We start from the raw sequence: 23,554 nt of genomic DNA, 5'->3' as shown, positions 1-23,554 counted from the left end.
CCAGTGAGCCCACGAAGCCCACAGCACCCCTCACCAAGCTGGGTTCACTCACCTCACTGCGTCTTGCTGCATCAGCCCACCAACTCTGTCTCCCCTCGCCCAGGTGGGCTCACACCTCTTCCCCTCGCTGTCTCTTGGAGGCTCAGCTTGTGGGGAAGAGCAGCACAACCCCCGGTGTTTCCTCACTGTTGAGTGAGCAGCAGGTAAGACCAGATTACTGGGGTGTGTGTTGGAGGCTACACCCTGATGCTGCAGATCCCAACATGCCTACCGCCCCGGAGTGCTGACTCCAGAAACCAGGAGCAAGGACCCAACAGGGATGCAGGAAGCTGGGAAGGCAAGGAAAGAGGTGGAATTCATGCTAAAGGAGAGGGGCTGCTCAGGTTTGAAAGGATGACTGGTAAACCTCAGTGCTCTTCAGATTCCTTTGTACAGGAAAATGTGAAAAGCACAGTAAAGAGGTGAATCCCTTTATGGAGGAACCACAGCAGGGCCAGAGCAGCCCTGCTTCACTTTCTGAATGATTCAGACAGGAAAAGCAAAAATCTGTGGGCTGTGTGAGGAGTTTTACCTTCCAGGGTGGTGGAGACAGCTGGCACTTCCCAGGCTGCCTGGGGGAATGGCAGGCTTTTGTCCCAGGACATTTCAGCTCCCTGGTCACACAAATCATATTTTCCTGGGCTTCCAGGGGATGTTAGAAAAGAGCTACCTGCTGAGAAGAAGGGCAGCCAGCCCATTATGCCTCCTAGAAGAAGGGTAAGGACTGTCCTTCGGGAAGAAAATGAGTTGGGTGAAGGGAGACCTGCCAGGGAAAGAGTAAGAGAGCCAGGTAGCAGCTTGGCTGCAGGGTAGAAAAGAAGAATCTCCAGCCTGGAGGAGGCAGATGAGGGAGTGTCCTCAAGAACAGCAGCTGAGGATGAGGAAGGTAGTAGGTCTTCCTGTCTCTAATCCCAAGAGCTGTCACTGCAGGGAAACTCTCTGTCTCCCAAAAGCAGTGACGAGCTGATGGGTCTAGCTATAGTTGCTTGATGCTGCCACGTTCTTCTCGTGTGGAAGGCTCTGTCTGCAGCTGACTGGATCTTGGGCTGCTTCCTGCTGATGAAGTGACTGGACTGTGGAGGAAGACAACCACATCACCTGCTGACAGGCAGAGGCCAAGGGTCTGACACTGATCCTCTCCCCATCAATGTGAGTTCCCTGTGATGGATGCCCACCCTGAAGCCTCAGGTCACAGCTCTCCCACCATGCTGCCCAAGCTGTAAGTACAGAACAGCACTGGTGTGGACAACCTCTCAGGGCCAACCCAGCAGATTTCTGCAGGCTGCTGGGTTTCTGATGCTGGCAGGCACACCAGGGCAGCCCATGGTCAGGGGCTGCCCCTGCTTTGCAGTGCTAGGCTGGAGCTGCTGGGAAAGTGACTATCAGGCAGAGGCCGTGGGAGGCCACAGGAGGCGATTCAGGTGGCTGTTGCACCGTGACTGAAGGTAGTGGAGTTTTGCCATGGACAGAATGGAAATGGTGTGCCTGCACACAGTGCTGGTCCCCGTGCGGTGCGTCGCTGCCGTGACCTGGCTGTAAGTATGCTTTGTACTGTCTGGGTTGGAAAGTCATCTAGGCAGGTGCTGTCTTCAAAGAAAATGGGGTGATAGAAGGGTAGAAGGAATTTGAGCAGCACGTTAGAAGGGGCATCTCTGGGAGCATGGACGGAGGAGGATGGTAAAGCTGAAGAGGTGCAGACCAGGATGGGGAAGAGGAATGTCCAATTCAGCACAGACAAGATGAGACACCTCCCCTTCCCTACAACATTTCTGCTCTAAAATAAGGCTACAGAGGGCTAGTCCTGAAGAGATATGACCCTGGCTCTGGCACATCTGAAACTGAGTCTCTCCCCTGCCCTGCAGGTACCTGGCCAAGCAGACCTCCCTGCAGGTGTCCCTCCGGGACCCCAGGGGCTGTGATGGTCTGACAGGGTTGGTAGAAGAGTAGGTCAGCATTTGCCAGCGGTAGGTGGAAGCCATGGATACAGTGAAGCAAAGTGCGGAGCTGGCTGTCCAGGAGTGCCAACACCAGTTTCACTCTCGCTGCTGACACATCAGCCTTTCCTGGGCTAGGGTGCAAGGGTCACACTGGACCCATCCCCAGAGTGGCCAGCGCCTTCCTCCACATTCTAACATGTCTGTCAACAGAGAGTGAACTGAACCAAATACATGTTCTTTCACACATACTAACATTCTGCCTAAACTTATTGCCCATTTGGCCAGATTTGGCATTTTGGTCCCATTCTGGAACATTGTGGGTACCAGCTATGCAGACTGGTGGATCTTCTCCCTCACCCTGCCACCAGCCCTGACACAGCCCCTCCCCTCCCCTCCCCTCCAGCCCATGGGAGGTGTGTGGAGGGAACAGCAGCTGCTGGGGGAACCTGCAGCAATGGGAGGTGTTGGGAAGAGTGTCCCTGGACTGACTGGCAGCTGCCTCCTGCTCCCCAGGATTTCCTGACACACATGAAGGTGGAGTGCAAGTGCCATGGTGTGCCAGGCTCCTGCGAGGTGTGCACATGCTGGAAGGTCATGCCTTCCTTCCACGAGGTGGGCAACATCCTCAAGGAAAAGTTTGAGGAGGCAACAGAGGTTTACCCGAAGTGGGTCAGTTCCCACAAACTCCTGGTGCCCAAGAGCTCTCGCTTCAAGCCCTACACAGCTCATGACCTGGTCTACCTGTTGGCCAGCCCAGACTTCTGTGACACGGGGTCTTCGGCACCTCTGGCCGCCAGTGCAACCAAACATTCCTGGCCATGGATGGCCGCGAGCTCCTGTGCTGCGGCAGGGGCTTCCACACGGCCCAGGCGGAGGTGGTGGAGCTCTGCAGCTGCAAGTTCCGCTGGTGCTGCTCCGTCAAGTGCAAGCAGTGCTGGTACCTCGTGGAGGTGCATCGATGCCGCTGAGGGGGAGCGTGCCAGGGCAGCAAGAGGCTGCCAAGGGACTGTAAGGTCACAGGGAGAGGCCAGCCCGGGGAGATGTCCAGAGGTGTCACCAGCTCCTGAGTGCTCCCCACACAGCACCCTCCCGCCAGCCTCAGTGGGCTTTCTGTGGTTTGAATTAATTTTCTGGGTGGAGGGTTGGAGGACACAAGCCAAATAAATCCCTAAACTTTAGAAATAAACCAGCTGCAATGGAAAGCAAAGTGAACACAAAAGCTTCTTCCTCACATGCTGCTTTTGGGACCTGGAGGGTCCCTGGCTTTGCTCCTTCTTGTGTCCCAGGAGGGAACAAGGCCATGCTGAGTCCTTCTGCTCAGGGGACACATGGGCTGCATAAGAAAGGAACATGACAGTGTGGATCTGGATGGCATGAGGATCCATCTTGGGCAAAAGAGGGGTCACTGGGGAGTGTAACAGAGCAGTGGCATTGGAAAGAAGGAAACAAATGAATTTTGTATAATCAAACAGGCTCTTCACAAAATAAGACTCATCCTTTGGAGGACTGGTACAGGGAGCTATGTACAGGGGAAGGATGCAAGAAATGCCTTTTCCAGTGCTCAGCTGTTCCTTTGGCTGGAGAAAATGTTTCCAAGAGGAGTTCCAGCAGCTGCCACAGTGAGGCTCCCCTCATTCAGTCTGACCTCAGTGCCAGAGAAGGTTATGGAAGAGATTACCTTGAGTGCAATCATAGGGCATGTGCAGGACAACGGGGGGATCAGGCCCAGGCAACATGGATTTACAAAAGGCAGGTCCTGCTTGACCAACCTGATGTCATTTTATAACCAGGTGACCCTCGCAGTAGATGAGGAAAAGGCTGTGGATATTGTCTACCCGGACTTTAGTAAAGCTTTTGACACATTTTCCCACAGCATTCTTCTGGAGGAGCTGGCAGCCCATGGTTTGGACAGGTGCACTCTTTCCTGGGTTAAAAACTGGCTGGATGGCTGAGCCCAGAGAGTGGTGGTGAATGGAGTTACATCCAGCTGGCAGCCAGTCACTGGAGTTCACTCCACCAAGTTAGGTGGGAGTGTTGATCTGCTGGAGGGTGGGAAGGTTCCGCAGAGGGATCTGGACAGGCTGGACTGATGGACCGAGGCCAATTCTAAGAGGTTCAACAAAGCCAAGTGTCAGGTCCTGCACAGGTACACAACAACCCCCTGCAGTGCTACAGGCTTGGGAAAGAGTGGCTGGAAAGCCATCCAGCAGAAAAGGTCCTGGGTGTGCTGGTCAACAACAGCTGAACATGAGCCAGCAGTGTGCCCAGGTGGCCAAGGAGGCCAGTGGCATCCTGACTTTTATCAGAAATTGCATGGCCAGCAGAAGTGATTGCCCCTCTGTAGTCAGCACTGGAGGGGCCACACCTTGAGTGCTGTGTCCAGTTCTGGGCCCCTCACTACAAGAAAGACATTGAGGTGCTGGAGCATGTCCAGAGAAGTGCAACGAAGCCTGTGAAGGATCTGGAGTGGCTGAGGGAGCTGCAGTTGTTTAGCTTGGAGAAAAGGAGGCACTGAGGAAACTTTATTGCTCTCTACAGCTACTTGAAAGAGGCTGTAGCGAAGTGGGGATTGGTCTCCTCTCCCAGGCAACAAGTGATAGGACAAGAGGAAATGGCCTCAGGTTGCAGCAGGGAAGGTTCAGATTGGATACTGGGAAAAATTTCTGCACTGAAAGGGTGGTCAGGCATTGGAACAGGCCCCCCAGGGAACTGGTGGAATCACCATCCTTGAAGGAGTTCAAAAAACAAGTAGACATGGCACTACACGATATGGTTTAGTGGGCATGGTGGTACTTGGTCAAAGGTTGAACTTGGTTATCTTGAAGGTCTTTTCAAACTTTAATGATTTTCTGACTGCTGCTTGGCAAGGCTGAAGAACCTCTCATGCCACTGCTGCACCTCCTCTTCTCCCTCCTTCGCACTCAGCACCCGGTAGGTCTCGTTACTCTTGCATTCAACGCGAGTCACCTGCAAGGAGAACCTGAGTTCATAGGAAGGGTGCCACTGCCCATCCTTTCAACAAGGAAGGAGGATCTCCATGGTGGACAGCATTTGGAGGCTGGCATGATGGGGGCACCAGAGGGGAAGGGGGAGAACCAGCTGGAAAGCTGTTCAGCTAATAGCTGAGCTGTGTGTTTCCTAAGATATAGGTTAGTCCTCTGTCCTGCTATGGCGATTCTGGTTTTTGTTACCACCTAGGAAGCAGATGGGAAGTAGATGGGAAAGATCCTCCCCTACAGGGATACCCTGATGAGTGGGAGGCTTCCCACAGCTTCTTTTTCTCCATATTATATCTGCCTCTGCTTCCATCCCTTACAGTGTCTGTGCAAATCCCACCCACCTATGACACACCAGTTACGTCTGGGTCACCATTTATCACCCCCCCCAAACACATCCAATTCTGTCCTCCCAGAAGGACAAGTAGGGTGCCAGGGAGTTCCACAGGGACGCAAGGCTGGCTATGGAGGGCTCAGCCACGGGGGAGCAGGCTGTGCAGCTGCTTCTCACCCTCTGGTTGTGGATGCTCTTCTGGAGGCACTGGTGGCTCTTGAACATGCAGTAGCTGGGGTGCTGAACTCCACTGGAGTCACAGATCTAGGGAGATGGGAATGAAGGTCAGAGAAAGAAGAAGAGAAGGAGAGATGGGAACATCTACTGATGGTCACCCACCTTGTTCGGTGTACCTCTGTCTTGGAAGGCAGCGTACTCTGCCTCCAGCCAGAGGATCACACTTGGGTCCTGGCAGCCATGGGTGGCCATCCGGCTGCACCAGTACTCTGACCTCAGCCCTCTGAAAAAATCCATGTCATATTCCTCCAGAGTCTCTGAGAATCTGGTCTGCAAAGGAGCGGGATAAAGTGAAACGTACTTCTTCCTTCCCTTCCCCACCTCCCAGTCCAGGCTCCTTCTCAGAGACCAGCAGGGCATACACCTCACTTGGTACCTGCTTTTCTGCATCCTGGTGCTGGGCTGAGATCTGAGGGTTGATGTAGGTGAAGAAGTCACCTGTGTCGCAGTGAACACGGCTCAGGGTTTTGACGTTCTGACACTGCTCCATCTTCAGCGAGCAGAAAGCACAGTCAGGGCACAGGTCCATGTGATGCCTCCCAAGGTTGTCACACACCTAGGGTGGATGGTCGGGGGGGAAAAGGAAACTAAGAAGCTCCCAAAAGAGGAGACTGAGGAGCTCCCATATCCCTGGCTTGGAGCTTGCCTCCCTGGTCACCCAGGTCAGCTTCTCTTGGGAGGTGACACCTGAAATGACAGGGAGCCCTGCACACCATGGGGGTCAAAGGTGGACATCAAGGTCTTTACCGAGTCTCCGAACCCAAAGACTCTTTTTTCCATCTCCTTCCAGGCCATGGCAAGCATTGATGAAAGACAGTTTCCCTCCAGCACTGCATAGCACAGGACCAGCACTGCCTCGTCATTCTGCAGGGCTAAAAGGCTGACAGAGAAAGGGAAGGAAGAAGTCAATACACCTTCAATTAGAAACTGAAAGAGGGGAAAACAACCCCAAAACATAGCAAAAACCCCCTTCCTGAAGAAACCTTGGACTCCTGGCTAAACTGCATAGAAGAATGGGGGTATCTGCAGAGTTTGTACATGCCTGTGTAACACAGAGGCTATGGGGGGTTGGGTGTGTGTGCATTTGGGAGGATGTGAGAGGGACTGGACGAAGCTTCACAGCTTGAAGAACTTTCCCAGGGCTCCTGCAGCAGGTGCTGCCTAGTTTTGTCCATCTGAGGGCAATGAGGAGATGCTTGTTAGAGGTCTGCTGAGTGTTGACTGTGGGGCAGCCCCATTTGGGTCTGGAGGATGTCACTCATTAAGCCTCCCTCCTGCTTGAACCAATGTATTTGATAGAAAGGGGAAAAATTTTTTAACCATGAATTAACTGTTCATCCAAACTGACATGGGTAGCTAAAAGTAAAAAAGTTAAGGACAATGGGATAAGACCAATAAGAATATTAGGAACAGTGGAATTTGTAGGCATGGTACAGAACTGTTACTAGACACGGATGGTTGGCTTCAATCGTCAACAGTGATACAGAAGAGGTAAAAATGCTCAATTAGATATTTGCTTCTTGTGTCTGGAAACAAAACCAGTGATAAACAAACTGATCTGACAGAAAGTAAGAGGAGCAGCAACTGCCTATGTTAAAATGCTCTTAAAATCCATGCACAGGCTAAGCTGTATGGACAAATTCTCCTGAGAGTATTTGAAACTTCTTGGAGACCTTCAGATTAGCATTAAAAAAATAAAAAAAAAGGTGGAGAACCTCAAGGAAGGTCATGAAGATGAGATTTCCTAAGGCCTGGAAAACTTTCACCTGGAGCAAGAGGCTAAAAAAGCTTCACTTGGCTGAGTGAAGACACTAGGGGGTGGCCACTCAGCCAGCCAGCACTGTTTCAAGGAGGGCACCAGCTGGAAAGCTGTCCTTGTCAACAGATGGAAGAGTAATGACTTTTGGTGACTGGAATTTGGGGCGAGATCCATTCAAACCAGAAATTAACTGCATGTTCCTGACACAGAGGGTATTTAGCTTGGGAGCAGCTGATGGGGTGGTTTCTCCACAGTTCAGAGACTTCAAAAAGATATCCCAAACTTCTCTTTGGAGAAGTGTCTGTAGCTCAGACACATGATACTGTTTTTTTTCTCCAGGGCTCACCAGACATGGTTTCATGTCCTGCGCCGAGCAGGAAGGCCAAGGTGCACGATCAGAGCAATTGCTAGGCCTGAAGGTTAAAATAGATCACCTTCCTGGAAATCGGAGTTGTGCCATCAGTCTGAGGTTACCAAGAAATACTGTTGCACTCCCTGTCACATCCTTTTCCTGCTCTATCTCTACTCGTCATCGCTGCTGTGAGGTTTTCTGGCCTAATATTTTTAAATTTATGAGCTGATTTACCACCTCTGACTGAGTATAACACCACTGCTGTGGGTCCCCTATGCTTGTTGACATGCTGCTGAGCTGTTTGTGGATGTACAGACATTTCACCCATGCTTCAGGGAAAGGGATACATCTACCTAAAGTGATTTCTTAAGGCAAATCCCACCCCAGCTTAGTATTTATGCATGTTATAGTCCTAACCACTGTCCTGGAAAAAGCCTAACAGGTGCTGTGAGGCAATGATTCAAAGGGAATGTGAACTCCCCCCCCAGAATTAAGAGGAATCTGTGAGCTGAGATCAGTAATTGCTCCAAGGCAAAAAGCGAAAACTTCAGATAAAAGCTTATCATACTTTAGCATCTCAAGATGTGGAATGACACATACAGAGCCTGCTTCAGCGGTATCTCTGAAGAGTGCTGGTGAACAGCATCCACCTCTCTCACAATGTAAGGACAAGGACTTGAGCCATTAACTTTCAGCTGCTGAGCCTCCCCGATATTGGCTGGCTGAGGTGGAGTGAGTACCTGAGGCGAGCAGAAAAGAAGATAAGGAGCAAACAGCTTTCCAGCACTTGGAAACTTCTGATTTAGGTGGGGGGTGCTGCAGGAAGCTAAAACCATTAAGGAAAAAGCCATTCTTAACAGCTTCAGAAAGAGTAAAGAGATCTTTGCCTGCATGCCAAGGCTGGCTGTGGGTGATGATAATTCAAAAAGAGTATATTTTCTGGGGATGATACTTTTAACAAAGAGTTTGGCCTTAAAATGAAAGCCTCTGGGTTTGAAGTACATAAGCACCACAAGGGCTGTCTGGAACAGTAAAGCAGGAGGAGGAGGAGGAGGAGGAAGAGGGCAAGTCACCAGGAGTGTATGTATCTCATCAATGCATATAAATATCTCAAAGATGGGTGCCAAGGGGATGGCGCCAGACTCTTCAGTTGTGCCCAGTGACAGGACAAGGGGTAATGGCCATAAACTAAAACACAAGAAGTTCCACCTCAATATGAGGAAGAACTTTACGTTGAGGGTGGCACAGCACTGGAACAGGCTACTCATGGAGCCTCCCCCTCTGGAGACATTCAAAACCCACTTGGACACATTCCTGTGTAACCTGCTCTAGGTGACCCTGCCTTGGCAGGGGGGGTTGGACCAGATGATTTCCAGACGTCCTTTCCAACCCTAACTATTCTGTGATTCTGGGATTCTGAGAGGAGTTGGAACAGCCTTCCTGGAAAGCTGGGCTCACATGAACCACAAGTGAGCACCCATGTGAGAATACCAGCAGACTAAGGTCTGCATCTGGGACAGCCGTGATGCTGAAAGGGGTGTAGAGGCTGTAAAACAACACAACAGTGGGAAGCCCTGGGAAAAAGGGCAAATGCAGTTCTTGTGTGCAAACAGAAAAGCAGGGAAGGGAGGTTGATGTCCTTCTATGCATCTAGCTGCTGAAACCCATCACAGGGCTGTGCACACAGAGCTGGAACATGGGGACGTTTGAAAAGGCTACTGAAAATTGCTGCAAAAAATAAGAGTTGCACAGGCTTTATAATGTAAGAGCTACAGAGCTCTTTTTATCTTATTGCAAGACTGCATCCTGGTATATAGGCAACTCCTAGAAAAGGAAATGGGAAATAAGGCAGCAAACACAATAAGGACTTAAAATAGAAAAAAAGTGCAATAATTGACATTTTTCCCGTCATAATGATTCACTGCTAGCAGAAAGACCACAAAAGTGTGCTGCAGATTCTTGTTATATCACTACCATTGCCCTGTCTCTCTCTAAAGGTCACAGTTTACTTCATCAAGTACTAGGAAAGCTGGTGGAGCTACCAGAGCAGCTGCCACAAGCAGGGGTGAGCAAGAAGGGATAGATGTCCTGCTGGACATAAGACCCTTAGGTAGACACAGAGCTCTGGGATCTGTGCCCGTCACCACCCTGAACACCTTGTGTTAGACCAGATGCTGAATGGCCCCTGTGTGAAACATCCAGTCCCACCCAGCACTGCTCCTCTGCTGGAATGGAAATGCTCCAAAGCATTTTGCCCCTTTTTTAGGTCATGCTTTGAAGTCCCTTTGAGAGGAGGCAGGATGTGGTGAGCAGCAAAGCCGACAGGCGCGGGTCTATCTCGCCTTTTTATCCCCACTTGAGTTTAAGCTTTGCTTAGCATGATTGATGGGGCTTTGCTGCCAGGTTACAGACACACAGTCAGCATTAGTGTCTTTGAGAAACTCTGAAGCAGAATAGCAAGTGTCATCTGCAATCACAGCAGTCCCTCAATAATCCCAATAGAATCAAATCAGAACAAGGCTCAGTTTCAGAGGAAGGGAAAACGAGCACATCCTCAATGAAACACAGTTTAGAGTATATACACCAGAAAAAAATGTTTCCAGGCAGTAAAAGCTTCCTACAATGTTAGGGAGGAGGATGACATGTTACAGCCTTGCAAGAGAACAGTTATGGCTTTAACAACATGATGCAATTCATTTTTACATGCAGAAGAAGAATCTCTGGCTGAACTGTAGTGGTAGTATGCTCTGTGTTTAAGAGCAACCACAGATGTGCAATCATGCATAAAATCTGTGTGCTTATAGGAACATAACTGACCACCAACAGAGCGAAACCAAAATGACTTCTCCATGAAAACCACATCTAGAGAGCTTTTTTTTTCTGCTCCTGGTAAGCTAAATAATCTTTGCTTCTCAGTCAAAGCAAGTGGTCCTCAGCCACAGTGTAGTAAAGGATCAAAAAATAAGTTAAAGGATATGATCCTTTTGCAGGTCTTTTCTGTGTGGGCTTGCCAGTCCCAGCTACCTGAAGACAGAAACAAATGGATGCTGGCAGAGCAACTGAGAAGAGCTCAACATGCTCAACAAGCTCCTACAGGCCAGAGAAACTGAGAAGGATGTGTAAAAGGACTGCAGCAAGCTGGGCTGTCACAGGGCCCTGTGCTGAACTGCCATGTAGCTGTTTCCAAAAACAGAGTGGGGAACCAGAAACCCCCTAGGAAGAGCTGTGCATAGATCCAGAGTGCACACAGTTTCACACGCTCGAGGAGAAGCAGTGGTCCTGCACAGCCAGGAGCATGGCTTTGTGCTCCCAGCTCTACTTCCTAGCACAGGGCTGCTTTTACTTTACTTGCGAGATGACAGAGCACTCCTCCAAGGGTTCCTCAGGAACCTGTTTTAAGAAATATCTGCTTCATGTTGCACACAGAGAGCAAGGAGCAAGGAGCACACAAGGACCTGTGTTCACAACGAATCTGTTTCTGCACATCACCTGTACTCCTGGGAGACGTGCTGGGAAGAGGATAAGTGCAGAGGTGATTCCATGCTGCCTACAGCCACGGTGTGGGGAAACAAAGCCCTGCCTGCAGCTAAGGCCCAGACTAAGCTCATTTTTCTCAGGATGCAAGGCCAGTGACATTTTCAGGCACGAGCAGTGCTGCATCACCCTCTCCCTGCTCTCACTGTGCTGGAGCAGGGGGTGCCTGAGGGGCTTCCCAGATACATTCCTTCTCTATATGAGATAGCTTGCTCCAGAAAGCCTGCCCACACTCACCACCTGCTCCAAGCAGGGGCATGAATGCTGTGGGGCTGCCAGCCAGTGTGCACAAGGACAGTACTGCACAGGTACCCAGAAAGAGCAGTCTTGCCCTCACCTGCCTCGAGGGGGAATTTCCTGCTCTGATATGATTTCTGGACCTGACTTGGTGAAGTTCCAAGAAGAGTCCTTGGCGTTCAGGGATGCATCCAAGGAAAGGGCCGAATGGATCAGTTGCCAGATGCTGTTCTTCAGGCTTTGGTCTTCAGGGGATTCCACCCTGGGAGGCGAGGCGGTAGTGGCAGCCGGGACAAGCACAGTGGGTGGGTGCACAGTTGTCCTGCTCTTCTGTGAGGGTGTGGTCACCTTTGATGTGGCTGGGGGGGGTTTTGTCAACAGTGGTTTCTGAGCCAGGGGCGTGTGAGAGTGGTTCAGAAGCCTTTCCACATGAGCAGGAGAGGGAGAAGCCTGCTTGCGAGCTGAGGAGACAGAGGGATGGAGCGGCTGAGGGCACCTTTCTGAGGCCAGCCAGAAAGGTGCTCGGGGTGGAAGAGTAGCTACAGGAGATGAGCAGGCGAGCAGGGGTGCCCAGCACAGCTTGGTGCAGCCATACCTTCTCTGGCAGAGGAGCTTTTGCCCACTGTCACGGAGCTCACAGTGTAAGGTTGCTTCGAGGGGATGACATCTTTTAGAGACCAAGCCGAACATGGGACTCTCTGAGTCGGGAAAAGAGGGAGAAACACGAATCTTGCTATGTAATCTTCCCTTCCTCCTCATCCCTTCCGTCTCCCCTACCCCCCTCCCCCAAATCCCACTCCCCACCTTGACATAGAACTGCTGTTTGAGGCAGCGGTACTGGGCGAACTGGCAGAAGGTCTGAAACTGCAGCACCTCTGGAAAGTCAGTGCAGACTGGCCCTGGAGAGAGACATGTGGGATGGGGGCAGGCCACAGGTTTTGTCATCTACCCCCCTGGCCTGGGTGCACCAAGAGATCGGGACCTCTGGGGTGACAGCTTGTGGATGCAGGGAAAGTCTGCCCGCCCCCACGTGGAGATCACATCCTTGGGCTGTTATAGCTCCCAATCCCAGGTGCCACATGCCCTTTCCCTCCAACCCCCTGAGGGCTTCAGTTCATTCTTCTACCCTTTTTCTCACAGTTATCTTCCTTATGACAGAGACCCAAACTTCTTGTTTCTAGGATCTGATGATTCTGTTATTAGTCCTTACAGGGTTTAGAAAAAAGAGAAAAGTAGTGAAGTGATAGGTTCAAAAGATGCCCAGACCGGGCCTAGGAGCAGCAGAGAATCATAGAATGGTTTGAGTTGGAAGGGACCCTAAAGATCATCTAGTTCCAACTCTCCTGCCATGGGCAAGGACACCTTCCACTAGACCAGGTTGCTCAAAACCCTATCCAACCTGGCCTTGAACACTTCCAGGGCTGGGGCAGCCACAGCTTCTCTGGGAAACCTGCTCTAGAGGAGACAATATCTTCAGGGCAATATAGTTTGACATCGATTCCAGCCTTGCAGGGGATGGAGGAAAGTCCATAGGGCCAGGATGCTGCTGGCAAAGCCTGTACCTGTACACACACACTGTGGTCTTGACCACAGCACTGCCAACACACTGACCCCAAAGCTGCAGCTCTTTCTGCAGTGATCACAGGAAAGCAAAGGCATGCAGGAGAGCAGAAAACCCGGGAAGAATTGGGGAGGGAGGTGATCTTGTGCTCCCTCTGCTCTAGGAGTGCATGGTCTGGCTAGCACAGACAGCCCTGTGTGCACAGGACTGAGAGGGAGGAGATCAGCAGTGGAATTGCACTACTGTCCTGTTTGTTGCTTGTGCACCAGCCTTTACCCTGTACACACACTTCTTGTGCTGAGCATACAGCTGCACCATCAAAAATAGAATTTCAAGTATCCACCAGGATCCCAGCCCAGGAAAGTGTCTAACTTGTAGGGAACACTCCAGATCGACCCCTGTTCTTTGTTTAAAACACAGGGTAACTGCCTTCATCAGCACCCGATGAGGTGCAATTAATGCTCATGAATATCTGGGTGTAGACAGCACTACCATAGCTCTGAGAGGACAGCAGAGGCTAAACATGGGAGGGCACATGTTCTGCCATGACAGCTTGGCCTCTCAGCCTGGCTGAAATGTGCCAAAATAACCCAAAAACTGTAAAAAAGGATAACACAAAGGGAAATAAAGTCTGCTGGATGGGTCTGTTAGGCTGAGGGACGGAGAAAAAGAAGGTAAAGAAGGCAAACTGCAAAATTGTTCCATCTCCTGGCATTTCTAAATGCTTCTGCCCTTGGCAGCTGTGTCTCCAAAGGCAAGAGCAGTGGGAGTGTGGCTGGATATGGCAAGGAACAATGCTGGGGAGTTGGGCACCAGGAGAGGAACCAGGGACAGACCCTGGGTGCACCCAGCACCATGGCATAGGATTGCAGCACTATGGCATAGGATTGCAGGTGCCCACAAGTGGGTGAGGAGCCCAGAACCCATCCCTGGATCTGGTGTTGAGGGGTGGCACTCATTTCCCTGACACAGCTGCAGAAACCAGCAAGAAATAGTTGCCCTCAAGCTGCAGTCCAAATAAGCACAGTTGGCTGATCATTCAGCTCATTGACGTTCATATCTAAATATAAAGACATATTTTTTATGAGAAAATTGTTCCTATTTTTTTTCTCTGAAGAAAAATACAACAGAAGTAGTACCAAGTTTTTCAGCTGCACAGATATAATTATGCCACTTAAATTCTCTGATGCAGGGGTGCAGGGAAAATATCACTGCAGAGATTTGAAGGGTGCTGTTGCTATGGTGCTTTCTGAACTGGGATGTTTCTTGGCTCCTGAAATGTTAAACACTTAAAAAGGCAGCTTATCATCTCAAGTTTTCTTAAAGACCTATGAGAACGCACGAGCCAAGCTTCTGCATTAATGCCCAGATCAAGTTGGAAGGAGCTGGTAACAGATGAAGACCTTCAGTAAGCCCCAGAAAACTGCGGCCTGCTTAGGAGGTTAGGACTGGCCATTGGGAAAAGCATTTTTTCTCCAGGAAAGTGGTGCAGCACAGGGAGGCTGCAAAACCACTCTTGCACAAAGCTGATGTGCTCTTGTTCTGGGGGTGTCTGCTCCAAGCTGGACTTTGGGCTAGAGACTCCGAAACAACCCCTCCCACAATCTTGTGGCATTTTAGGGCAGAGAAACAGCTGGCCCTGCTCCAGCTGGGGCCACGCCCTCTGCTGCCCATGGAGGTGGAGTGATGTCCTTACCACTGGGGATTTGGCCGTGGTTCTCCTCCTGGTCCAGCTGCAGAATGGTGGGACTGAGGCAGCCGTATGCTTGGCGCAGCAGGCAAAACATGTTTGCCTCCCAGAGCGGCTGCAGCCTTGCAAAGAATTGCTTGTACTCCGTGTCCGACAGCGGACTGCCTGGAATGGGAGGCACCGGTGGAGCAACAGCAGCCGTTGGCAAGGTCAGCAGACCTATGGGAGAAAGACCTGGGACAGTCTGTGCTTAACAGCCTTGTAATGGAGGCAAGTGGTGGGTGGAAATGAAGGAGCAGCTGGCAGGCTGATCTGCTCCTGTCTGCTGGCACAGAGCAGGGCACTGGGATGAAGACCTCAGGTGCTGGTTGAGGTCTCCCTCCATCATCTCTGCTTGCAGGGCCCTGGGGAAACCAGGAGCCCCATGGGGAAAAGGGTGAAAATAAATAAAAAAGAAGGAAAAAACAAGAAAAAGTTTAGAAACTGTGTTTTGTTGTGAGCTTGGTTTGGTTTGGACTGGGGGAAGGTGTTTTGATTTTTGGCTTGGTTTTTGTTTTGGTTTTTTTGGGTGGGTTTTTTCTCAGTGGACTTTTTTCTCCCCTTTCAAAAGCCCCAGCCTCCAGAGGCACCCGCAATGGCCCCTGTGAGCTGCCCCCTGGACCATGCTATGGGCCTGTGCCCCTCCAAAGGGACATCCCTCCACCTCCTCCCTCCTCTCCTTTGTCTTCAGCTGGGCAACCTCCCACCTTCACATTCTCCTCCGTCCCCCACCCTATGACCCCTCTAAGAGCCTCCAGGCGAGCAGGCGAGCAGAACGGAGGGCTGGCATGGCCTGTGGGCCCAGTGGTGTGGTCTTGTGAGAGATGGGGGGTGGCAGCAGCAGCACAGGGGCTTCATGCTTCCTTCCAGCCCCAGCCCCAGGCTCTGAGGTGACCTCGTGAGGGTAGGCACTTACTCAGTAGCCAGAGGAGCCACAACATGTCTGCCACAGGCTTCAGCCTCATGGAGCTGCTCGGTGGCTGGGTGGGAGTCACTCACATACCAAGTAGAGCAGACATAGAAAGTCTGAGCACTCGGGTTCTGCCCCTGGCAACAGTGGAACCAGAATGTGGCCACGGCGCCATGATCAGAACCTGATCATGGTGTCACAGCGGGGCTGGGGAGGGGCCTGTGGAGGGCAGCCAAAGCCCAGGCTCATGCCTGTGGGGGAGTGAGGGCAGGTAGGCACCCCACAGGGAGGGGAGGCACCTGGTCATGGGGACAAGGAGGAGCAGGAACCAAACTGGGAGCTTCCCTCTCTGCCTGGGAACATGGTGGTGGCTGGCAACAACACGCAACAGCATTTGAGGCCTGGCCAGGCTAACCAAGGGCTGAGGGTACCTTGCACCCCAAAATTTTATGGTCTTCTGGATGAGAAAGGGACACCATCTGCTCCATCTGGAGGGGATTGGAAAGCACACGTGTCCCAGCACCAGCTTGCTTCAGGATGCAATGGGAAGATGGCTTGATCTCTTCTGGGCAGCCATGCCACTTTCTGAACTCCCAGGGAGTCAAGAGAGCACCAGCTGGTCTTCCTCTGCATTTGGCACAGGTACCCTGAGCACTGTACTCTACACAGTAAAGCTGTTTCAGGAAAAGCGGGAATGCTCCCGGCAAAGTGAGCTTTGGGGCCACCAGTGCAGGGATGCACAGAACCCCACAGGACTTATTTGAGGGAGAACCACACCCATACCCAGTTCTTAAGACAGAGACACACAAAGTGCGGGGCACAGGCGCAGCAATCCACACGTGCACCCAATGGATAGGAGCTGACACAGTGCCTCCCGCAGCTGGGCACTTTCTGATGTGAGAGGGAAAGACATGACCATAACTGTCAGGGGCAAGCAGCTGTCAGGTTGGAAGGAAAATGCTTGGCACAGCAGCTCCAAGAACTGCAGCCATAAGCAGAACACAGGCTGGCACAGTGGCTCCGCGTGCCTGCCATGTCACCCCACAGCCTGCAGAGTGACACCCTTGTGGAACCAAGGAGGTGCTGTGGGCAAAGCTGACAAAGTTTTCAGCAGTATGCTGCTGCAGGAGTCGCTTCTGTCACAAATCCTGGGAGATTCCAGCGGCTCTGCTGTATGAAACAGCTGCAGAGCGTGCTGCAGATGTGCCGGCTGTGCTTGTATGGCTGACACATCTCCTGCCAGTGCCCTGTGGCCATCCGGGCTGTCAAGGTGGAAGCTCAAATCACTCCAGACATGTAGTCTGTTAAGAAGGAGTCTGGCAGCACCACGTAGTTCTGCAGCTCCTGATGGGAGACAAGCTGTAGTTTGTTCTAAGGTGTCTTGTTGGGAGGTAGTGCTTTTGAGAAGCTTGAAGCCTGACCCCTTAGCAGCAGCACTGAATTTCGGATGGTTTTGCTGCTCTTTAGAAAGACAGTGAGCAAGACACTTTTTCCAGCTAGCTCTTGCCACTTGTACTAAAACAGGTAACTCTACTGGTGCTTGCAAATTTTAGCCATTTCCTGGTCTTCCATTGCTTAGCTTGAGAGATACTGCTTTTTTGCTGATTTTAGACAACTCCAGGGCCTTCAGCTTCCCAGCTCTGTTAATCCCCTCCACTTCTCTGTGACAACAGAGACCAGGTTGAGTTCTGTTGCCCTGACTGAGCAGCTTCCTGGAGAAGTTCAGTGCTGATCTCAGTGGCTGATGGAAATGCTGGACTTAGGAAAGCACACCGACGTGGCATGTCACAGAATCATAGAATGGTTTGTGTTGGAAAAGACCTTAAAGATCATTTAGTTGAACCCCACGCCATGGGCAGGGACATCTTCCACTGGACCACGTTGCTCAAAGCCTCATCCAACCTGGCCTTGAACACTTCCAGGGATGGGGCATCCACAACTTCTCTGGGCAATACCATGCAACGTTATTAATGTCTGTCAGGTGCTGGCTACACAGCCTCTGTCTACATGTGCCAGCAAGAGATTTATGGTGTATGAAAACAGAAAACAAGAATGAACGGACCAGAGTCCCCAGACATACACTGAGAACTCAAACACAAGGCAGAAGACAAAGGAGCTGCCAAAGAAGTCACCCTTGGTGGATGCTCTAGTAGCAGTGCCTGTGGGGAGCTACTGCATATTTGGAAAGAAGGTGGTTAGTGATGTGAGGACAGATTGGCTACTTAGCACTTCTCATGCACTGTGGCACACCCTGGATTTGGTTTAGGTTGTCAGAATCCTTCAAGGAACTCACAGTCTGCAAGAAGGAGCCAGGTAGTCTCCAGCGCCCAGCAGGGTTGGGAGGCTGCAAGCGCAGGAGACATTGCTGTGCTGTTTGGGTGGGTGTGTGACAGCTGGCTGTGGGACACTTGTTGTTTAAGTCTCTGAAAAAAAAGAAGTCATCTTTAGGGGAGGGACGAGGATGAGAGGAACAGTAATTTGGACACAATGCATCAATGCTGAGAGCTGGGGGGGTGGTCTACTCCCTATTGCTGCCTCAAGCAATTATACTGGTCAGAAATGCACAGCACAGGGATGATATTAATTCCATTTTTTTCTGATTTCTGAATGTTGACCTGGTACTTTTAAGGTTGTACCCCTAATGCCACATTACAAGTTGTATAATTTTTGCACTGAAGCAGATTTGCACCCTTGTTTTCAGAGCCACCACACAGCAGTTTCCTGCAGACAGTGTTCCTGTGCCATCTGGAGCTCAGTGGGCTGATGAGCACAGCTGTAACCCCCAGGCCTACAGAGCGCCTGACGCCAGCAGCAGGGAGGGTAACAGCTGGATAGCAACTTGCTGGAGTGGCATTTTCCGTGTTGCTATCCGACTGCTGTGTCGATTCTGAGCTTTATAAGAGCCTGTCTGGTTTGTGAGGGACCACCCTTCACCAGACAAGCTCCTCTCCCGAGTTAGTCTTGTTGTTGTCTAAAATACTTCAGCTGTTTCTCAGCATTTTCCATGCTGCATGTTCCACCACAAACACTACCACCAGCAGCAGTGTCTGAAAAACTCTTGAAAAATCCAGGAGGGTGGCTTGCAGACCCTCCCTCCTCTGCTACAAGGTTATATTGTCACTTCATCAGGTAATAGAACACCCAAAAATATCACCATCCCGGACTCAAGGCACTGATCCAATCCCCCAGTCCACTGTTTCTGATGTTTGTCAGTGTGTGTCAGCTCTCTGAGTTAAACTGGTGGGTTTGGGCAAGGAGAGGATGTCCGATCACTTCAAAAACTCATAAAGGTGGAGGCTTCAAAGATTAAGTGTGAATTCCAGACTCAGTGACTTGTCAAGCAGCATTCCTAGAAAGATTGTGTCTTAAATAATTTGAAATGTAAGCAGAGATGACAGAAAAATGCTTTCAAAAACACCTGTTATGGTGATAAAAAACCCCAACTGTGATTTCATAAAGGCAATTCTGGTAAAAAATGCCTAAATCTACTTTCTCATGTTAGCTGGATTGAAATAATCAGAGTACTTGTACAGCCATAACAACAGAGCTGTTAACAGAAATGTTCGGATATCGCAGAATCATAGAAAATGCTGAGTTAGAAGGGACTCGTGAAGACCATTGAGTCCTGGCCCTGCGCAGGACACCCCAAGAATCACACCATGTACCTGAGGGTGTTGTCCAAATACTTCTTGAACTCTGACAGGCTTGGTGCTGTGACCACTTCCTTGGAGAGCCTGTTCCAGTGCCCAACCACCCTCTGGGTGAAGAACCTTTCCCTGATATCCAACCTAAACCTCTCCTGACTCAGTATGTTCCCAGAAAAGAAACACCAGTCTCTTTGCTTATGGAGGAGGCCATGAGCAGTTATGCTTGTGTAGATGCTACAGCGGAATAAGGAAGGGGCCAACAGAGCCCCTGAGACATGCCAGGTTATTCATTCCTTACAGAGCATCAAAGGAAAGGGAAGACTGCTTCATTTACTAAAACATATCCCTAAAGGAGCAGACAGGGAAGGGGGACGTTTGCTCCATTGATGTAGGGAGTCAGACAGTACAGCACTAAGTCTTTCATGAAGCAAAACCTACTTGAAGAGCCCAACACTGAACACCTTCAACCTGGTAGCTGTGGCCCTGTGGGAAGGGATGTGGGTACCAGCCCATGCAGAGCAGGGCAGAGATCTCCGTCTCCACGGACAAAAGCATTAGAGGGTGTTCTAATTCGAACCAAAATTCTGTGAATTGCTGAGTTTAATCACAGGTTAAATAATCTTCATTCCTCATTTGTACTTTATTTTGGTGGGTTTACTGTCATTGGCTGAGAGCTCTGCGAATATGCTGATAAATATAGACTTCATATTAAAATTGGCACTCATTTTTAACTTGGTAGATATGTTAATCTATTCACATTTATACAAGCACTGTAGAGTTATAACATGCATTAATTCAAATACTTAATTTACATTTTATTTTGTTAGGAAATAGTGAATGAAGCATTTTTTACTTGACATTTAGAAAATGGAATATTTAATTGATAGCAAAAACAGTATTTAAAAATGCTTTCTTGAATTATTAATACAACCTAAGATGGAGTGGCTACATAAAAGCATGTTTGAACCAACTGCTCTAGTCTTTTTAGGCAGGTTTGTTTAGTGCAAGAACAACCTGATCTGACCACAAATTTATCCCTACTGTGGGCAGGGGTTTGGACTACAGAGCACCAGAGAGGCCTCTTCCCACCTCAATCTTTCTGTGGTAACTAAATGGGTTCTTCCAATGACTGCATCATTCAGGCTTTTGGAATGGGGAAATCTCAGGGTCTTACACATTTTTTCCTTGCTTGTTGTCAATGTGTAAAAAATAATTCCTTTCCTACTCCCAGATGGGTTTTCAACTTTGAATGAGTTATTTATTCAATGGCAGCAAACCAGGCCACTGAAATTAAATTGTACACCTGCAAAAACAGACTAAAGTGGACAACTTGCTGAACATTTCTTTCACACTAAGCTTTAGGAGCTTAGTGTTTGTCACAGCTTTGCCTGTCCTTAAGCCTTGGGCAAAAATGTCTTTTTTAAAACTAACACTTAACTTTCTTTTATGTATTCAGAAAAATAAACATAAATTAGCATAAATTAATCAAGATGTTTGACTATTTTTATAAATGAAATGCATTTTATTGGATAAAAACAGCTATGTTTCTTTTGATCCTGTAACTACTAGGCAACAGAGTTGGAGAAACTTCCTTCAGTTGTCTTTCGAAAGAAAGGTAGGGCATTTTGTTTCCTTCTGTTAGTCTTTAACTCCTTCAATGCTGCAGGTCCCCCTTGCTTGCTTTAAAGCAGCAGATGTTGCCACTCAACTTGTCAACATCTTCACAGATCATCCTCCTGGTTCACATACCAGAGAGAAAGTAGAGCAATGGTTGATTACAAAAGGAACAATGGCTCAGAAACTGTCAAACCAGCTGTGTCTGGGCAGACATGGGCTTATTTTAAGTCATTTCAGTATGAGCAAGTTGTCTCTTGGGAATGTCTTTCTTCTCCACTGCCAGGCTGAGATCTCTGGACTGATTCGGCTGGTATTCAAATTGAGCCTTAAGATCATCAGTAATATCACCTTTCATCTTGAGCCACACAACTGCTGCTTCTTATCCTAGTTGCTCTGCTACAGAGAGTTTTGGTACTCAGCATATATCTGACCTGATTTAGGACAGACAGCAGCCCTGCTTTGAAGGGGAAGCTGAAGCAGATGACCTCCAGGGGTAGTTTCCGATCAGTGTTTCCAGTTCTGAGTAACCGTCTCATAAAAATTGATCCGTGATAATCTGAGTCTCACAGAAACACAGCCTACAGCTGAGTTTCAATGAGTCTGCTTAAGCACAGAAGCCTTATACAAGCTGTTAAACAGACAGTGAGGGGGGGGGACTGTCCACCACGCGGCTCTGAGTGTGTGGTTGGGTAACACCTTAAAAGTGCTTAATGGAAGGCTGGATGTTGCTGAGCTATGGGGCGAGTTCAATCACTTTATTCAAAAGCAGGGGAGGAAGGTGTTCCCACTGGTGGAAGGTGATGGTTTCTGTGCACATCATGGACATGGTGGACATAGTGGTGGCAGAGCCCGAGGGATGGGAGCTTGATGAGCGCGTCTGCTCACTGGGAAGGGGAATACTTTGCTGAACATCCTCATCAATATATTTGCCCAGCTACCTAGGAACGATGCCCAAAGATGGGGAAATCGCAGCTGGACAAGATAAACTGGTCATTTGTGTGCATGACCAATTATTGTTAATAAATGGGCTTAAAGAGGTTGGAAAAATCTTCCCTCTTGTTGTGCTGAATGGCTGCAGCTTCCTGAAACTCAGACTTGACTTTACTCATCAACTAGGATATTTCCAATCACTCTAAAAGGGCAATTTCTCCAGCACCATTTTAGAAAGTGTTTATGTTGCACTGACAGCTGTTCCAGGAAATCTGCAAGCTAGTCAGTTCTGTAAAGGAGCTCATGATTACTTTAACTTAGTGTAACCCTGCTTTAAGCACTTCAATTCTAGGAGAAGTAAACTTTTCAGACCCCATTACCACTAAAGTGATGCAGGTAACTATTAACAAGGATCTTTAAAAAGAAAAAATTCAAGTAGTTTTTGACTAACCTGTTTTTGCTACTTCCAGTCAAATTGATTTTATTTTGTTGACCTGGATTTCTTGCTTGTTTTAGAGAGAAGCAATTTACTTCCCTGCTGTTTCAGTATTTCACATCTGGACTGCTGTGGCAGCCTTCTTGACATCATTAAGGACCAGTACAGAGCTGGCTCTTTTCCAGCCTTGTGGGCTTTCCTTAGCAGTCCAGAGCCTTTCAGAGAGCAGTCCACAGACTCCTTTGGGTGGCTTTCACAGGACGACAGACATAATTTATTGAAGACTGCTGATCAAAAAAGTCTTGGCCCCAATAGATGCTATTTAAAACTCTCCTTTACTGTTTGCCTAGGAAGTACATCATTCCCATACTGACACCAGCACCAACACAGAATAAATATTTACAGAACACTTCCCCTCCTCTCATTACAAACAATTCTGCTATCTGCAGTTGGTAATGGACATGTGCCATGTTCAATTATATCAAAAACAAAAGGCATTCTAAAAAAAGCTGTTCATGTTTCCAGCCTTGTCACTTATAGGCTTTGTTCCCACTGGCTTCATTTTTGTACTTTGTAATTTCCAGCTTCTACTGATTTTTTTCCTCCTCTGGTGATTACATATTGCACAGCTATTGCCCTTATTCCCTCCCTTCCAAGGTTAGATTTTAATGTCCTTTCATTTGCATTTATACTTTTAAGCCGTTTAAAAATGCTCAGGCTTTATCCAAATTTTGGTCTAAGTTCCCTCTTCCTGTAAGTCAGAGCATTTCCTCAGCTGCAGCAAATGTCCCCTGAATGCTCCATGCTGCTGGCTGAAGCACCCCTTTGTTGGACAGAAGCAGGACACAACAGCAGAGTGGCAGGGAAGTAAAACAGCAGCACTGCTTGCCGTTTTCTGGCACTGAATCAGAACCCAGCCAAGGTGTTTCTCATCTGTTTTGCATTAGGTCATCGGAATGTTTCAATTCTCAGTGTGCCAAGAAGCACAATGGTAACGCCGTGGCCAAGTTTTAGTCTGAAAACAGGAACGTTCCAGTCTACCTCCCCCTCCCAGCATCCTATGCTGACTGCAGAAAACCCCAGACTTGAGTTTCCCAAACCAGAGCTGTCAGGGACACACAGTTACTCCTGTGAGCAGCACCTGAAAAATAGGCAATCTTGTTTGCTGGTTTGGTGTGCAACCCACTCCTGCCCACTCACACACTCTCACATGATACCACATGCTTTTATAAGCTACTTATTATCCTTGGTCAGCAGTGGCTTCATTACAGGGCTAGTGCTCCAAACGCCCCTCTAGCC

General features: G+C 49.3%; 2 protein-coding genes and 1 long non-coding RNA gene across 5 annotated transcripts in view; 2 read left to right on the top strand and 1 right to left on the bottom strand.

Moving 5' to 3' along the window:
* The first annotated feature begins 1,509 nt into the window (after window positions 1–1,509).
* LOC116782523 (protein Wnt-4-like) lies at window positions 1,510–2,944 on the top strand. Its single transcript, XM_032679274.1, is given in 4 exon segments — window positions 1,510–1,574; window positions 1,902–1,974; window positions 2,490–2,742; window positions 2,745–2,944. Coding segments are annotated over 4 exon segments (591 nt in total).
* A 1,846-nt stretch (window positions 2,945–4,790) lies between these two features.
* ACRBP (acrosin binding protein) lies at window positions 4,791–15,860 on the bottom strand. 3 transcript variants are annotated; one of them, XM_032681098.1, is made up of 10 exons: window positions 15,632–15,860; window positions 14,683–14,895; window positions 12,230–12,324; window positions 12,021–12,123; window positions 11,526–11,886; window positions 6,291–6,423; window positions 5,920–6,033; window positions 5,646–5,813; window positions 5,484–5,570; window positions 4,791–4,943 (listed from the first exon to the last, which is right to left on the bottom strand). In XM_032681098.1, exons 1-10 carry the CDS (start codon window positions 15,678–15,680, stop codon window positions 4,815–4,817), a joined length of 1,452 nt encoding a protein of 483 aa, XP_032536989.1. In that variant the 5' UTR covers window positions 15,681–15,860; the 3' UTR covers window positions 4,791–4,814. The 3 variants fall into 3 exon arrangements, with proteins under 3 accessions (XP_032536989.1, XP_032536988.1, XP_032536987.1); XM_032681097.1 differs by having other exon boundaries at window positions 5,920–6,099; window positions 14,683–14,841; window positions 15,632–15,852; XM_032681096.1 differs by having other exon boundaries at window positions 5,920–6,099; window positions 15,632–15,850.
* The window catches only part of LOC116783497, a 12,511-nt gene continuing 4,646 nt past the window's right edge, over window positions 15,690–23,554 (top strand). Inside the window, exons 1-2 of the long non-coding RNA XR_004355716.1 lie at window positions 15,690–15,896; window positions 20,842–20,887. This is a non-coding gene — a long non-coding RNA (uncharacterized LOC116783497). The remainder of the gene's footprint in view (window positions 15,897–20,841; window positions 20,888–23,554) is intronic.

The sequence above is a fragment of the Chiroxiphia lanceolata genome, chromosome 2 (assembly GCF_009829145.1).
Source record: "Chiroxiphia lanceolata isolate bChiLan1 chromosome 2, bChiLan1.pri, whole genome shotgun sequence".
Classification (NCBI taxonomy): domain Eukaryota; kingdom Metazoa; phylum Chordata; class Aves; order Passeriformes; family Pipridae; genus Chiroxiphia; species Chiroxiphia lanceolata.
Note: the sequence above shows the minus strand (reverse complement) of the source record. Positions and strands in the feature narration are given on the sequence as shown.